This window comes from Dipodomys merriami, unplaced genomic scaffold (assembly GCF_024711535.1).
Source record: "Dipodomys merriami isolate MVZ:Mamm:240054 unplaced genomic scaffold, mDipMer1.0.p SCAF_14, whole genome shotgun sequence".
NCBI lineage: Eukaryota > Metazoa > Chordata > Mammalia > Rodentia > Heteromyidae > Dipodomys > Dipodomys merriami.
Window position 1 is genome coordinate 11,315,024 of NW_027202715.1, and position 18,053 is coordinate 11,333,076.

Sequence of the window (18,053 nt, forward strand, 5' to 3'; positions counted from 1 at the left end):
AGATATTTGGAAATAATTTTCACTCTTTCTTTTCTCAAACATACTTGTATATAGGACTGGCTCTTTATTTACATGTTGTCATTAATAATGGTAGTTAAACTTCATTGAAGTGAATCTTGCAAAATTTTCTCCCCACCTTCTCCCTACTTCCTTTTTAATAATAAAACATTTTGAGAACATTTGCTGTTCATTAAGATACTGCCTCTCCTCTAGGCTCAAGTTTTTAAATATCCACATGATTTCACTAATAAATGTCATTTGTCCATGTTGGAACTTCAGCAACTGCCTAGTCTTTACTATGTAGTCAGCATTTGAGCTTTTCAAAAGCTTAATTGGGTCCCATCCCTAGAGGTTCTGATTCAGTAGATGCATAGTACAGTAACCTAAATTCTTCTATCAAAAAACTAACCTACCTGAATGAAAGTTACTTACTATCTATCATGTAGGTGTTTCAGAACAATTATGACTTGGGTAGATTGTGATTGTAGTACTATTTAAAGGTTGCTAGTTCTGTGGTATAGCAGTTTTGCTGCCTTGATCAGGGATCCAGTCCCTTTACCATCACATCAGGCAGATTTGGTATTGGTTCATCTTTCTTAATGTTGTCTATCTAAACCATTAAGTCATTTATTATTGTATAAGAAATCACTGGTTTCCTGTTTACAAACTCAGCAAAGATTAGAATTCAACACTGTTACCATGTTTTCTTTATCATGTTTAAAGAAAAACGTGTTTAGTTTTTCACCTTTTATTATACCATGTGTTTGATTATACCATGTGTTCCATAAACTGCTTAAGGTGTACCAATCATAACCATCATAGATACTTACCATATCGTCAAGAGATAGAACAGTTCCTGATTCCTGTGAGGTCTTCTAATGTTCTATCCTAGAGTCAGCCCTTATTCTTTTAAAGCCTAGTACCATAGATTAGTTTTCTCTTGTTTTAGACTTAGTATAAATAGAGTTGTGCACTATGTAGCCTCATGTATCTAGTATTTTTAATTAAGTGATCTTAGTGGCCAAGCCTTGTTGACATATTTAATATTGTAATTTCTAACTTCTTTATACTCAAAACACTTGTAAACGAAAGTAAATTCAATTGACTTATTTTACATTTTCCTTAGTGGAGATAACCCAATCTTGAGATTCTTTAGGAAATCCCTTTATTTCTTTTCCAGCTTTAAAACATTTGGTGATTCTCTGCTTTATCTGCTTATAGGATGTCTGTTACTATTCCACAGGTTACTCTCTTTTTCTTCTTTTACATTTCTTTCTACCAATGCAGAGAAGAAAAAGATTTCTGAGGTCTTACCTCATATCTTTCCTTTGCCATGCTAGTGGTTGATCTGGGGTAAATTCAAGTTGAAGTGAATGTTTAGAGCTGTTATATTAATCTTGTGTTCCCCACCCCCTCTTTTCTTCTGACAGCATGATGGAAGTGGCTCAGTGCATGATATTCAACTCTCATTGCCATCCAGTCCTGAGCCAGAAGATGGAGATCAGATATATAAGGTAGGTAGTCAGGCTACAGAAATCAGAATTCTTTTACTAAAATAATAAAGCAATGGCAACTATAACTTTGAGTAATAAAGGCATTAAAAACTAGAGCTTTACTGTTCTGGGAAATAATCAGATTTGCCCTTAACCTTTACTATTTTGTTATGTTAAAATACCCCTTTTTAGCCCCAGCTGGCCTTGAACCAGTATCTTCATAGTTTCTGCTTCCAGAGTAGCTGGAATTACAGGCATCAATCACTGCTTTCAGCGTTTAAATCAATTTTTGAGTTTATTTGTTAATATAATAATCTTTCCTCATTACAGTATCTATAACAACTATTAACAAAAATCTTCCCCATTGTTTGTGATATTTAAGTAATATATTAAAAACCTTTGTAAAATATCGATTTCTGATTTCTTGCTACACTGAAATATTCTTATGTTCCTAGTATGTCTGATATAGATGACATACTTTATCAGTCATTTATTTTCTCACATATTTTCTTTCTGGAAAGTTATATGTGTATATGTGCATCTGTCCTCTCTAATTTCTTTGCTGGTACAAGCTACTTTGTCAGTATATAGTTTACAGCAATACAGAAATGAGCTAATGATAGTTTAGACTTTGAAAATATGCCAGATTGGTGCTTAACTTGACAGTATTAATGCAATTAATTAATTGCATCAAGTGTATCTCATTGATGTACTTGTTTTCACCTTAATTCAGGCTATATTCCTCAGAATTCTTTTCATGGAAAAAAGAATCTCCTTGTTATTCTTTGGGCACATTTACCTTTTGCTGATTTCTGAACCAGCCAAAAAATTCCTCCTAATTATACTGTTCCCTTTGATTACTGTGTCTTTCATTTTCTCTAGATAACTCATGTATATCCCTTGAAATTGTAGCTAAAGTTATTGTTTTGCATGTTACTTCTCTACTCTGTAGCCTACATCTCAGATTTCTTATATATAATGGCTGGTGTCATTGTTCAGTGGTAAAGTGCCAGCCTACCAAGCCTAAGTCACTGAATTCAAACTCTGGTACTGCCAAATAAAACAAAATGAAAAAAAAAAAAAAAGGGATAGTGGCATATCTACGTAGTCAGGATCAAATGCTTAAATACTCAAAAGTGCTTAGTCTCCAGCAGTGACCCTGCTTCATGAATGTTAGCTGTCACTTTTTGTTACTACCCATTGTTTACATGTCACGTGCTTTAGAGCATGACATTCTAGAATTTTTTTTTAAATAAAGGGCTTTCTTTTTAAATGAACAAATAGTTTATTCATTACTGGTTTTTATTGACTTAATATTTCTCAGAATATTTTAAATAACTTGTCTTAATTTTTTAATATTTCAGAATGAAGATTTATTAAATGAAATAAAACAACTTAAAGAAGAAATAAAGAAAAAAGATGAAAAAATTCAACTATTAGAACATCAGCTTGTAAGTAATATTGTGAAGAATGTAAGTGGATGATTTTCATGTTAGGCCAGTGTATGCTTTTTATTTTTATTTTTTTGTGCCAGTCCTGAGGCTTGAAATCAGGGTCTGGGCACTGTCCCTGAGCTTTTTTTGCTCAAAACTAGTCACCTACAACCAGATCTCTACTTTCATAATTTTTTGAGTAGTTTATTGGAGAGAAGAATCTCATGGACTTTCCTGCCTGGTCTGGCTTTCAACCATAGTTCTCAAATCTGTCAGCCTCCTGGGTATCTAGGATTATAGGTAGGGACCGCTGACCTCCAGCAAATGCTAATCTGTCTGTCTGTCTGTCTGTCTGTCTATCTACCTACCTACCTATGTGTCTTGTCTGTCTATATTTACATGTGCAAAGTTGCATCATTACATAATGGTTGCATTATATATGCCCTGGTAAATATCTTAACTATTAGCCTAAATATGAGGGATTCAATATGATAAATTCTTTGTTGGACATACATTTTTAGTGGGTTTCTGTTGTAGAGACTCAGTTCAACAATTTCCATTGATTGATTGATTGATTGATGCAGGTTAAATGTTTTTGAGACATTTTTTAATGTAATAAATTCTAGGGACTCTTTAGGGACTGTGAGCAGATGATAGTAGGTGTTTAGGTTATGTGTCATATTGAAGGAGATTACAGGGAAGTCCATCCTCTGTGGATCATGTTGAGTGATCCTTCAGTGCCATGTTTGAATCTTGATAATTTTACAGTTGTTGCAGTTTCAAATTTTAGTCCCATATGGAAACAATGCCTTGAATTCAATTATGATGTATTTAATAATAAAAAAGGCCAGAATAGAAAGAAAATAATACATAAAAGTCACAGCAGTTAAAAGAAAACCTGTTGAAAGTCAAAAAGCATCTTGGCACAGCAAGCAACTTGGTTTTAGGAATATTAATCTCACTAAGAACATAAATGATAGAGTATATTGTACTATGAGTCATAGAATTCAAGGGACAAACTCATGAATAAATAGAATAGACAAATTTGATATTATTGTGAAGAAAAGGTCAAAGAAAATTTATGAGTTTGAATAAAGGATATCTTAGTATTACACACTGAAATCCTACCAAATACAAAATTAAAAAGGAAAGTAATAAAACCTAATGTGAAACCATATGTTTCAAAGCTAAACATCAGGACACAGCAACCTTTAAAAGAAGTAAAACACAAAATTGTGTAGACTTAATTTTTTCCAAAAATATATTACAGAGCCAAGAAGTTTATTGTCTAGTACATCAGTAGAAAAAATAATGACCTTTGTATTTTATATCCTGAAAAGTTTTTATTTATATGGAAAGGTAACTATTCATATCTTTAATGTCTTGAAAAACATGTTACATGCTTCTGTTAGAGGAATGGGCAACCATTGACTGCAAAGTTTTACATAGTCTTGACCAGGTACTAGAAAGGTGTGAGCCTTTGACTGGGCTGGTATCTGTCCTTAAGACTGGCCATTTCTACAGGGTTCCGTGCCCCTAGTGGCCAACATTGCTACTTTCTTTTTTTTTTTTTTGGGTCCGGTCGTGGGCCTGAACTCTGGGTCTGGGCGCTTTCCCTCAGCTCTTCAGCTCAAGGCTAGCGCTCTACCACTTGAGCCATAGCACCACTTCCGGCTTTTTTCTTTTTGCTTATGTGGTGCTGAGGAATCGAACCCAGGGCCTCATGCATGCAAGGCAAGCGCTCTACCACTGAGCCACCTTCCCAGTCCTAATATTGCTACTTTCTAACCATGAAGCAGATGATCATGGAGTTAATACAGAAGCAGTATAAGATGCTGATGGCAGAGATGGTGGAGCTTCTGGAGGCTTTCCATGCTTCAAGAAGCAGCTATCCTTAGTCCCAGACTCTTTGCTAAGGAAACCACTCGAACCACTGTAATGTTGAAAAATACCTGTGAGTTAAGGGTGACTGTCCTTTGAAGAATGATGATTCATCATCGTGGTAGTCCATTGCTGTTCCTTTGTTGGGATATCGAAATGGTATCCCTGACAAATACCCATGTAAAGAGGAAATATGCCAACTAAGAAAGGGATTCTCCCAAGAATTCAGGCCCAGTCTTCTCTTCCCTTAGCTTAGGGTGAACTTCTACATATTATGGAAGGAAGCATATGACACAGAATTGACTGAAAGGATAAAACAAACAACTAGAGGTTGGGGGCTGGGATGTAGTTTAGTGGCAGATCACTGGCCTAGTACCAGAACCAAATTTAATTCTTAGTACTTTTTTTTTTTAAAGAGTTGGAGATTTTAATGCAAAAAATAGGAACTTAAATTTAAAATTATGAGATATCACTTTATATTGATGTATTATTAATAAGTAATGGAAGATATTCAACCTTCCATATTGTAAAGTTTGGATAAAATGTTCATTTTAACATCAGCATATGTCTTTCTTTTTCTTTTTTCCTTTTTTCCTTCTAGTACTGGGGTTTGAACGTAAGGTGTTAAGTTAGCCAGCTTGTTTTCTTGTTTGATGCTCTTCCACTTGACTCAGGCTTCCCACCCAACTTTTTCCTGGCTATTTTGGAGTTGGAATCTCATGGACTTTTCTACCAGTACTGGCTTTTGAACTATAATCCCATGGACCTCAGTCATCAGAGTATCTAATATTACAGGCCTGAACTGAGCTGCTGACATGCAGGTTTAATATGCATTAAAAATAATAATAGGTATTTTTATACCACAAAAATATTATGACCTTTGAGCAACTTATAGGGATTCCATAGTACTTTCTAATGTCTAGTTCATATTCAGACATCTGTACTTGTTCCAGAAATACAGAAATGTCCTATGCATTTGATTAAATAACTAGAATCCAATTTAGGATTTTGTATGATAGCAGTTATACCTGACTCTTATGTTTCTTTTAGTTAAGAATCTTTCATTTTTTTTTAGTTTGGTACTAACTTGTTGAAAAGATTATCAGTGATCCTGAGCAACATCTCATGCTTCATGCTGAAATATATTTTAAAAAAATCAGAAGTATGTAACAGATTCCCCCCCTCCCCCAAAAAGAAAAAAATACAAGATAAATGAAAGTATTACTCTATAGAGTTATGTACCTGAAATCCTACATATTGGAGGATATAATATTTCTTATATTAAACCTATAAGTCACATTTATTGTAAAAGGGCTTACCAGTAGGCATAATTTTTCTGTAGATTGCTCTAGAGGCTACATTGCATTCAGCTAGAAATTTCCTTTATATGTGTATCATAATCATACCAATTTTTTAAATGGTACAGAATTACGGCTTTTAATAAAAGAACTGTATGAAACTTACTGTCAGTTCCTGTCAGACTAAGTCTGTCTTAGACTATAATGCACTTAATCACTGTAACAAACTTCCTGACAACTTATGGTATGAAGATTTATTTTTGTTCCCACATCCAGAGATATAAGTCCATAGCCCTGACCCTTTTGAGCCTGGTGATACAACATCATGGTGGTAGAAGCATGTGGCTGAAAATACTTACGTCATAGCAGGCAAAAAGAAAGTAAGGATAAGATATAGCTCCCAAGGTCATGCACTCTGTCACTTACTTTCTTGAGAGTTAGATCTACTTCCCACTCCTACAACCTCCCCAAAATAGCACTACTAGCTGAGGATTGAGCCTTCAATATATGAGCATGTAGGGATCACTTTGTATCTAAATCATAACCCTGTTCTTGAATCTAAAAACAATGTTAGTATAATTTTTTCTACTTAAATTTAGAGGATTGTAAACAATGCTGCTCTATAAAGGAAATAGCCCGTGCTTTACTCCTAAGGAATTAGGAGTCATTCAGAGCCAACTATGTTATTGCACACCTATAATTCTAGTACTTAGTAGGCAGAAGCAGTGGGATTGTGAGTTCGAAGGCCAGTGTGGGCTACATAGCAAGAACCTTGTTATAAAACCAAGGGCTGGGGCTATATATAGTATTTGAGTGCTTGCCCAGTATGTACAAATCCTGGGGTTCCATACTCTCAACACTGACAAATGAAGTCAATTAGAAAGATTGCAGTAGTATAAAGTTTACTTGTAGAATTCTAGAAAGTCATTTGATCAAATCAAGAAAGTTGAAGGATATAAGCCTTGAAAGTATAGATAGGTAATAGCAGTTTTTGCATTATCAAAATTAAATTGCCCTTCTATATAAACTACGTAAACAGGAAAAAAGTCACCAGAAGACTTTCTTGTCTTCAGTATTAATCAGCTGAATGACATAGGCAGATTCCATTAACCATTTAAGATCAGTTGACTTTTTTTTTGTGAGTCCTGTGGCTTGAACTCAGGTCCTGGGCACTGTCCCCAAGCCTCTTTGTGGTCAAAGCTAGCACTCTTACCACTTGAGCCATAGTGTTCTGAGTAGTTTATTAGAGATAAAAGTCTCACGGACTTCCCTGTCTGGGCTGGCCTTGAAACTCAGTCCTCAGATCTCAGCCTCCTGAGTAGCTGGGTTACAGGCATGAGCTACTGGTGCCCGACTTCAGATGACTTTTGCATCGCTAAACCTTCTTTTAAGGAAGAACTGGGTTGATGTATGCTGGGGCTCATAAGCTCTTTTTTGTCTTTGACTGTAACCAGTTTAAAGAATACTTACAGCAGCAGTATTCCAGTGAATCTTACAGAAAAAGAAATTACTTTTTCCTGTTACCTATATGTGGTAAATTAAAAAGATATGTGGTAAATTAAAAGTTCATTGGGATTGTGTTTGCACTTCAACAATCACGTTACACAATCTAGTCATTGCCAGTCATTACTGACTTATCAATATCATAACCAATTATTTTTTTTCTGGGTGCTGATAATAGATCTTGAACTCAGAGTGTCATGTTCTTGATTATCTATTTTGCTCAAGACTGGTAATCTACCACTTGAATCATACCTTCCCTTTTGGCTTTTTTGGTGGTTCATTGGAGATATGAGTCTCACAAATTTTCCTACCTGGGCTGGCTTTGAACCGTGATCCCTCAGATCTCAGCCTCCTGAGTAGCTGGGATGATAGGCATGAGCCACCAGTGCCTGGCTAGGATCAAAGATTAAATATCACATTCATCTCATTAAAGCCAAGTTGAGTTGTGCTCTTAGGGTATAAAGCTCTTTTTTTTCCATTCTGGTAGGCAGTGGTAGGTCAAGTGTGATTTTTTTCCCCCTTTCAAATCCTTGAGATGAACCCACATCTCAATGAGTAAGGACAGACAATACATTTATTTTCTATTCGATTACTCAAAGTATTAATTATTCAACAGTGCAAAAGGCCTGCAAGCCATTGAGTGCTAATTGCCCAGGGGAAAAAAAGAATAAATTAGTGTAAACCATTTTCCCTGTATAGCTCAACCTTCCTAAGCATGTAGTTTTGTTTTTTACATTTTTTATTACTTTATCTTTAAGTAGTTGTACAAAGAAGTTTCCATTCTACAAAAACAGTATATGAGTATAAGTTGTCTGACAACATTGTCACCCATCACTCCTAACCCATCCCTTCTCTCACTTTTTTTTTTAATTGAGATTAGGCAATTACATAAATTTCACATATTTCACAGTATTGTGGAATAGTGATATTTAGTTAAAGTCACAAAACATTTTAACCTTCACAAGGCGAATTTTCATTATCATGGTCTATAAAGTGTGTGAATTCTATGAGCTTTGACAATACAAATTATTTCTTTCACATCAGGTGATAATTACATTTCTTTCCTTTTGCTTAGTGTAGGCTGTTCCCTCTTTCCCTCTCATTCCTCTCTTCCCATTGCTGTCTTTGGATTGCTTAGATGTTTTTCTTCTATGTCCAGTGCAGCTGATGGGCCCCTTTGTTTTATGTTGTTCCATTTCCCACTTACTCTGTTCCTCCTTCTGGCTTCTACGATGCCTTTTTATGTTTATTTTAAATACATCTCCATTCATTTCTAATTTGAATGCCCATACAATCTGTCTTCCTATGACCTTCTCTAGCTTTTCTCTTCTTTGAGCATCATAAATTCCAGAATATTCCCAAATGCTGTACTGGGAAGGTGTCTTTTGTCACATTTCTTTTTTTTTTTTTTTTTTTTAATTTTATTTTATTTTATTTGAGAACATACTGTACAGAGGGGTTACAATTACATGGGCAGGATAATGCATACATTTCCTACCAAGCATTTTAGCCTCCTCCTTTGTTTACCCTTCACCTCCCTTCCCAGCCTCCCCCCTCCCCCCCACCCAATCATACCCCCCTCCCCCCAATCATATCCCCCTCCCCCCAAGCAGTTTAAATTTTTTTTTTTGGGTCCAGTCGTGGGGCCTGAACTCTGGGCCTGAGTGCTGTCCCTCAGCTCTTCAGCTCAAGGCTAGCGCTCTACCACTTGAGCCACAGCGCCACTTCACATTTCTAAGATGTGTTCATTCTTAGATGTCCTTGATTGTTGTTGAAGGCTTTGGACTATTTCAAGTAAACTATTAGTATTATTCAAAGAACATTTGTAATTCTCCTTTTTAAGGGCAAATACAAAGTATTTATGGCAAGACTATGACCCATTCAGCTAAAATAAACATCTGTAAAATTCAAGTTAGGTTCACATTCTAAAACTGTGTCTCCTTTTATCTTTTGTAACACTACTGTATATGTTACTTCAGTCCCCTGTATTTCAAATCCCTTATCTGTAAAGTGAAGATAATGATGGCAACACATACTCTGTAATTTGATAGAACAATACTTGACATCCAAGGTTTCAGTAACTTACAATTTTAGTAAATATATCATTATTTTAATCTTATTATTGTTAGTTCAAATCAGTCCCTAAGTAAACATGATCTAAAATGGGAACTTTTTAGTTTTTATTTCACCCATTGCATTGAAGGTCAGATTTCTATTTTTAATTTTAAAACTATGATAAATGAGAGTAAGAATACAATAAAATAAAAGTATTTTATATGACTGTAAAAAATGTCTTCAGCTCTAATTTATATTTGCATGAAAACTGCAAAAAAAAATAAAGTGACAATGTAAAGTTTAATCTCAGTGCTCTGACAATGTAGCAGAAAACTATAGAGATTTGGCCATATAAGCCTCATTTTATAGTGCCAAGAATACTAGTTGGATAATAGTTAATTTAGATATATTTTCTGATTGAATTCTCAGAATAAACTTGTGAGTTTGCTAATGTAGAATTTCTTTATGAAAATATGAAGTAGAGCACAGGTTAAGCAGGTAGCAATGCCATTTGAAAACCATGTCATACCTTGAATAACATCCTGTCTTAGAAATTCAATAACTGTGTTGTTTTGTGGTTGTTTGTTTGTTTTAGGTAATGTTATATAATTTCTCCTAAGCGTCTCTTGTAAGTGTTGTTAATAAGAACAGTATTGACTACATAAGCTTGTGATAATTAAACAAAATACAAATTAAACTATTTAATACCTATTGTGCCTGTGATAAATAGCAGCTCTAGGTAAATGACTTGTCCAAAACCACTCAGTATAAATCAGTATATATCTGGTGGTGTTTTGAGTTCCAAGTAGAAGTCCCTCATTAAAAGTGGCTTAAAAAAAACAAGAACCAGCCTTTATAAGTGTATAGGCTTGTAATCCTAGTACTTGGAAGATGGAGGCAAAAGGATTGAGAGTTCAAGGCCTGCTTCAGCCTCACAAGGAGACCTTGTCAGAAAACAAAACAAAAAAGAATGTTTGTGAACTCAAGTAACAAGAAACTGTGTAGGTCCCATCACTTTCCATAGTCGCTTATTGGTCATTTGGAAAGAGAAAATAGAAGCTGTTTGTTTTTGTTTTGTTTTTTTCTTTAAGCCTTCTTTGCTGCTCCTTCATGATTACATCATGTCTCCCATAGTTCTTTGGGTCACTCTGGCACCCAGTTTGTGGTAAAGACTTGTTTTCTCTAGCTTATCTATTTTTAAAATCAAGGAACAATTTCTCAGAAATATCCCAGACTTTTCTTACCTTTTATTGGCTAGATTTGAGTTACTTGTCCTTTCCTAAGCAGAGAGGAATAAGATTGTCTTGGTGCATCTGTGTTAGCAAGACATGGCTTGTTGGAGATAACATATATTTCTCTGAATATGGGACTATACAGAAAATGAACATCCAAACACAAAATCTGTGAGTAATAAAGAAAACAAATGGAGAGGGAATTACTTGGGTAGTCATTTTTTGTTTGTTTAGTATATAAATTAGTATATATATACACTACTGAGTCATTTTTTGTTTGTTGGGTATATACTACTGAGATTTTTTTAATTGGTTATCTTATATAAGGAAATTCAAATGTTTCTATTGCAATTAGTTTTTTACATGATTTTAAAAATAGAAACATTTAAGTTGATGTAGTAATTTAGAATCTCTTAAATTTTTTCCTATGAGAGAATATATGTACTTTTAGTAGGATTATTTAAGGAATAATATGGTTATGTTCCATCTTTACACTAAGGTAGAACTGTCATTGGCTTTTCATTCTGGGTTTGAATTTTATGATTCTATAAGAGACCTAAGTTTATGTAATATGTATATTGCATCATCTAGATGAGTGTCCTTTTAGTGGATTCATGGATAGCAAACATGCTTGTGAATGGAAATGGTTAGATGGGTTTTTGTCACAGGGAGACTTTTCAAAATATTCCAGTCCAGTAGTCAGCATGTTGTTCTAGAGGCTTCATAACACTGCCCATGTGGATCACTTGATCTCTTAATATTGTTCATGTTTAAAACCCAGTCGACCTGTTCCTATTTAATATCAGTAGAACTCCATCAAAAATGCATTTAAGAAACTGTGATTATAGAATCATAACAGTTTAGAGAGATAATATAAATTTCACAGTTGTATTCTTAATATACTGTATATGGCAAATATATTCTACTTAATATAATAATAGTTAATATTGTGTACATTTAATATTGTATACAGTATTACATTACAGTATTATAATACATGTTATATTGTTTACATTTACATATACAATCACATATCATGTGTTTTATGGAGAGTTGAGGGGATTTATCAGGACAATTTGGTCTACTTGGAATGCTACTTTTAGTGGCTTATGTTTGACCAGGACTCTGAATAAGATGGTACACAACTGAAAGACCTTGCGGTTTGTTGCAAGAAAGTAGCCAGAAATGTGTTGGCAGTGTGATTTTGTTGGTGTTGATTTGGTTTTTTTAACCCTAGGTAGAGCATCTAACCTTGTAAGGTGTATGTATAGAATTAAACCAATATAAAAATTGTGTTTGTTTGTTTTTTTCAGGCAACTCGTTGTAACTGTCACCAGAACTCTAAAGGCGAAAAATGTACATATGCTGATAAGTACACCCAAACACCCTGGAGAAAAACTCCTGTAAGTGACATGCTCTGGACTTCTTCTCTTATCATTTGCTGTTGTCATATTTTGTTTTGCTCTTTTATGCTAATCACTAATAATTTTGAATTTGCCATGGCTGCTGTTTTTCTTAGGTAAGTTGTTTTGTTTTTTTCTTGTCTCCTAGGTGTTTGTGTGCTTTCTAAAGCTTCTTGTTCTATATAAGCAAATGTGCATTTACTAGCTTTTCCATCTGCACACTGTAGCTCGTGTTCTTTGAGTGTCCACTTTTCTCACTGCATGTTTTTAGGAGAGCAATGTTTTCACCTGCCCCACAGAAGCCCTGTATATAGCTGTCCCAGTTCAGCAGCATATTACACTTTGAAGAGACATGAGGTAGCAATTCCTTTTTTTGTTGTTGTTAGTTTCCAAATACATTTTACTATTACAGCTACTCACAAAATGTTGAGGGTATTAGGAAATATTAATACACAGAGTAGATTGTAAAGGTTGTGTTTAGGCAGTTAGTATATAGTTTCTTCTAAACAATACAGAGTTATCTATCCTTTGTTTGTTATTGTTGTTGTTGTTAATGTTATATCACAAAGCATATGTAGGGCTAAAAATATCCTGACCATCACTCAGACTGAGTTTTCTTGGAACTTAGTTCAGGTTGTCCTCATGTGACTACTAGTCATTATTATCCTATTGTATGATTTCTTTCATACTAAGAGAGTGCTTGATAAACCATGGCCCAGTCTTTTGCCTTGCATTTAACTGCAGAGTCCTAGTAACAAAAGTGAATGGGGAAACAAAAAGGTTAGTATAATCAGTTCAACCATAAAATGAACATATAACTGTAGGCATTCAAAGTTTATAAAATAGTTAATTTTTTCCATCTAATAAGTTGAGGTGTGATGACAGAATGAATTTATTCAGCAAAAAGTTGGTTGATCATTTTGTAGCCTAGACTTAGAATTTTAAAGTAAAAGTGAGATTTGAAGATAGAAATACACTTGAGGATATAGTGATTCCTCTAATGATCACTATGTAACGGGTGCTAAACCTGGTCAGTTAATCATTGATATAAGCTGCTGTAATTCTATAAAGTCCAGAAGATGGGGTTAGTTACTGGAAAATAAGGAGGTTGGTGAAAAGAGTAAAGGCAGCTTTTTCAAAAGCAAAAGTCACCAATAGATTGAAATTACGTAATGTTTTACAGTGTTGACATTTACCTGCTTGACAGCATTTCAAAAGAAAAGTTCTTGCTGTGCCCTTATAAATGACATTTATTCTTTCTAGATTTTTCCAGTTTTTCCACATGGATGTTTGTGAGTTCGGGCCACAATACTAAGTACATTGGCATTCCTGTTCAGTATGAAAAATTCCCTTTTATATCTTCATGGAAGTCTTTATATATATATTACTCTCTGGCTCCCTTGATCTCACTGTTCTGGAAACTGGATTTTCAGTCCTCCTTACTAGACAAAGTAACTGGTGCAGAACAATACCACTACACTTGGCAGTGTCCCTAGTCTTGGGCAAAGGTCAGTGTTCCAGTGGTACACCGCTAACCCAGATTTCAACTTGCTCTGCTTGTCTGCTAGTGAAGGAATTACCTAGCTTAAATACCTTCATTTTTTTTTTTAGATAAGTTAACAAATTCTGGGGATATTAAATGGCCTACTAAAGTTTCTACTATAAAGGAGGCTGAGCTAATACTCAGGATTCCTGACTTCTAGCCCAGAGTTCCTTGTCCTAAAACCTTTATGAGGAGCCTTGGAAGACAAGAGGTTTTGCAAATCAGAATGGATAAATGCCCTTGGCACAAGGAAAGGAAAGCAAAGAAGTGAAAAGGAACAGTTGGGCAGTAGTTAAATATATGATTATGTTCGAAACATAAATGTAGTATTTTTTGTTTGTTTTGGGAGAGTTTTGCTATACAGCCCAGACTGGTCTTAAACTCACGATTCTCCTGCCTGACCCTATTGAGTGTTGAAATTACAAGTGTGAACCACACCTCCTGGCTCAGATGTATGTTTAAGAAAATAATGACATTAGTGTAGAATTAATTTTTTCATCCAGGAATTACTATATAAGTAGTTTTGTGTATTTAAGTAAATAATCTTAAATATGAAGTGCTAAATATTGAGTTTATCCTCTTTGAATAATGTTTCTTCTCTTTAAACTTCATTTGAAATATATTAGGTGGGAAACCATTTACTATAATCAGAATGATATTATTTTCTCAAGAAGTTACTTACACTTAATTCCAAATGTTCTTTTTTATTAGGAACTTAACCATATTTAAAACAGTTTTGATGTTATGAAAGTGTGAAAATACAGCTTGATTCTTTGGAAACATTTAGTTTGTTAGGCCATAATTTTAGCAATAAAACACTTGTTTAAAAATCTCGTCTTATTTTAAGAAAAGTATTTTTGATATAAGCCTTTGACAAGGTTAAAAGTTATAATCTGAGTTTGTTTTTCATCCTTTCTTACAGTATTTTGGGAAATTTAAATGTTCTTCTTTACATTGTCTCAGTCATTTGACTGTAGAATCTACCTCAGATTTGTGAGGGAACCATTTTTTTTGTGAATTTCTTCCACACACAAAGAATCTGGCTTCAATGGGAGTTGGAAAAGAATGATGGAGGCGAAAGTTATTTTCTTTAGGCCTGTGGCTGCCATTTAGAAGTTAGGAGAAGAAAAAGTGAGCAAAAGCACTAGACATTGATCAAAATGAACTAAGCAACTCATTGGCAGCCATGGGAGGGAGGGAACAAGTGGGAAAGAGGGAACAGCTGATGCTATGCAAAACAAAAGAAATGTACATATCACCCAATGTGGAAGATATAACTGTATTGCAAAGCTCATAGAACTCATAAATGTTATAGACCACGATAGACAATTTGCCCCATGAAAGTTAGAATGTGTTTGTGACTTTTAACTAAGCATCACTATCCCACAATACTGTGAAATTTGGGAAATTATGTAATCATTTAATCACAATAAAGAATTTGAAAAAAAAAAAAAAAAAGAAAGAAAAGAAAAAGTGAGCAAAATAAGACAAGACATCCCAGCTAGGAATTTCTGGAGGAAAGGGAGAGGTGGACAAACATGACAAAAGGAAAAGACAACAAAACCCACAACAACAAAATAAAATCTCTTGTTTTCATTTCTTAGAGTTGATTTTGAAAAATGCTGTTTTTGTTATCTTTTCCTTTTGTCTTATTTGTTAGATTATTTGTGTTTGGGAGGGTTAGTGGGTCACGGAAAATGTGGACAAAATGTGAACAAATATAGTAGTGGTATCCACTAGATACTGGAAAATGAACTGTACAACTTGGCGAGGGGCGGGGGGTGAGAGGGGAAAACTGGGAGAGAGTGAGGGAAGGAATGACATGGTTCAAAAACAAATGTTCTCATTACCTGACTATAATCCCTCTGTACATCACCTCTACAATAACAATACATTACACTTGAAACAAAAAGGAATGCCTGACTTCTGCCAGAGCAACAAAATGGAAATTTTCTGGGTATTACTTAATGGCTATAAAATAGACATTAGGATATAGGAGCAAAAAACAAAGCATGAAAAAGGAAAGGAGCAAAGGAAAATTATCACTTACTCAATCACCAAACACCTTCATGCTGACTATGCCATGCATTAGGTTAAACTGGGAGTATAAGCATGAAGAAGATAAGTCTCACAAGCATCTCCTGGTGCTTTCCAATATCTCCAGTATGCCTATGCCTAATTGCTATTAACCTTAGTTTCCCCTACACATAAAGACTAAGAAGTGACTGGTACAAGTGTATAGCTTACCTACAGTATTCTTGTATACGAAGCCAGGTTTTCTTCACTTTGAGGAAATAGCTGCTTCTCTTTTGGATGGCTGCAATTAATGAGGTGACAAGAAGGAACAAAGAGAACACAAGTCATACCTCTGGGAAAGGAGGACAGATGGTTGATAGCAGCAAGAGATCACAAGAAGGACTTCCTTAAGAGAGAATTAAGAGATAATTGGGGGCCCCCAGTTGTACTGTGTGGTAGAGATCGGTAGTAGTCCATTGTGAAACTTAATTTTTCTGTGTTACTTTGTTGCTGTGACAAAGAAATATCTGACAGAAACAACTCCAAGGAGAAAAGGTTTATTTTGACTCAAAGTTCCAGAGGGTTCAGTGCAGGGTTCTTTGGCACCGTGTGCCCTGGGCGGAAGAACATCATTGCTGTTGGGACATCATTGCTGTTGGGATGATGTTGCAGAGGAGATCCTTCCCCTCTTGGAAGACAGGAAGCAGAAAGGAAGGGACCAGGGACCAGGTCTTTTCTCCCACCAAGTAGCATCACCACTGGGAGCCAGGCATTCAACTCGTGAACCTTTGGGGACATTTCAAATTATTAACACCATGGAAACATACTTTTAGTATTTAAAAAAATTTTGGGGAGAAGGGGAATTGTTGAAAAAAACTTAGTTTCAATAAGAATGTAAAAGAAAAAGCTTCCACAAAAAGTTCAGTTTATGTCAGTATCAATAAAATGTGATAAAATTCAATGTCTTTTTTCAAAAGAATGAGGAAAAACTGATAATAATACTTTATAAAATGACAAAGCCAAAAGGGGAAAAAAAAGGCTTTCTAAAGTGACTTATTCCTTTTTTGTCCTTTTTCTATCAAGAAGTAACAATATCCTTAGTCTGTAGCATAAAAAATAAGAAAGCAAAATTATTTAAGAAATATTTACATCACTCAATTATACTAAATGCTCACAGCCATTATTAACATTCTATATATGGTCTTCCAGATTTGGTAATTCATGTTTCTGGGCATGTGAAGATCTGTTAAATCTATGTAGTTGGAATTATTATACAAACTTTGTCTGAGACATGTACCCAGATAGAATTGTGAAATGGTTCATTAAAAAGACTAGCAAGAGGTGCTGGGAAGGTGGCTCAGTGGTAGAGCACTTGCCTTGCATGCATGAGGCCCTGGGTTCGATTCCTTAGCACCACATAAGCAAAAAGAAAAAAGCCGGAGGTGGCGCTGTGGCTCAAGTGTTAGAGCTCTAGCCTTGAGCTGAAGAGCTGAGGGACAGCGCCCAGGCCCAGAGTTCATCCCTACGACTGGACCCCAAAAAAATTTAAAAAATAAAAAAATTTTAAAAAGAGTAGCAAGAGAGTGAAAGGTGCCTACTCATTCACACAAAAATAGTGGGAGGGCTGGGTGCTTGGTTGCTCACACCTGTAATCCTAGCTACTCAGGTGGCTGTGATAGCAATTCAAAGCCAGCCCAAGCAGGAAAGTCCATGAGACTTTTGCAAAACCTCCAGTGAACTACCAAAAAAGCCAGAAGTGGAGCTGTGGCTCAAGTGGTAGTGTGCTAGCCTTGAGCAGAAAAGCTCAGGGGCAGTGTGCAGTCCCTAAATTGAAACCAGAGGACTCACACCTAAATAAATAAATAAATAAATAAATAAATAAATAAATAAATAAATAAAACAATAGAATAGAATAGAATAGAATAGAATAGTGAGAAGGGAGCTAGGAGTACTGTTGGCTAGTGATGAAAAGCTCAGGGGCAGAGTGCAGTCCCTAAATTGAAACCAGAGGACTGACACCAAAATAAATAAATAAATAAATAAGTAGAACAGAACAGAATAGAATAGAATAGAATAGTGAGAAGGGAGCTAGAAGTACTGTTGGCTAGTGGTAATTTTGAGAGACCAAGATTCATTCTATATATACAGCTTAGTCTTTTCAGATCTGTGAACAAACACAGCCTTAAAAATAGCATT

General features: G+C 35.1%; 1 protein-coding gene across 7 annotated transcripts in view; it reads left to right on the forward strand.

Annotated features, from left to right (window-relative positions):
* Positions 1-18,053, forward strand: part of Ccser2 (coiled-coil serine rich protein 2) — a 129,706-nt gene that overhangs the window by 91,204 nt on the left and 20,449 nt on the right. For all 7 annotated transcript variants that reach the window (XM_070020750.1, XM_070020751.1, XM_070020752.1 and 4 more), the window contains 3 exons: positions 1,431-1,514; positions 2,858-2,944; positions 12,209-12,298. In XM_070020750.1, the coding sequence (XP_069876851.1) occupies positions 1,431-1,514; positions 2,858-2,944; positions 12,209-12,298 (261 nt within the window). The remainder of the gene's footprint in view (positions 1-1,430; positions 1,515-2,857; positions 2,945-12,208; positions 12,299-18,053) is intronic.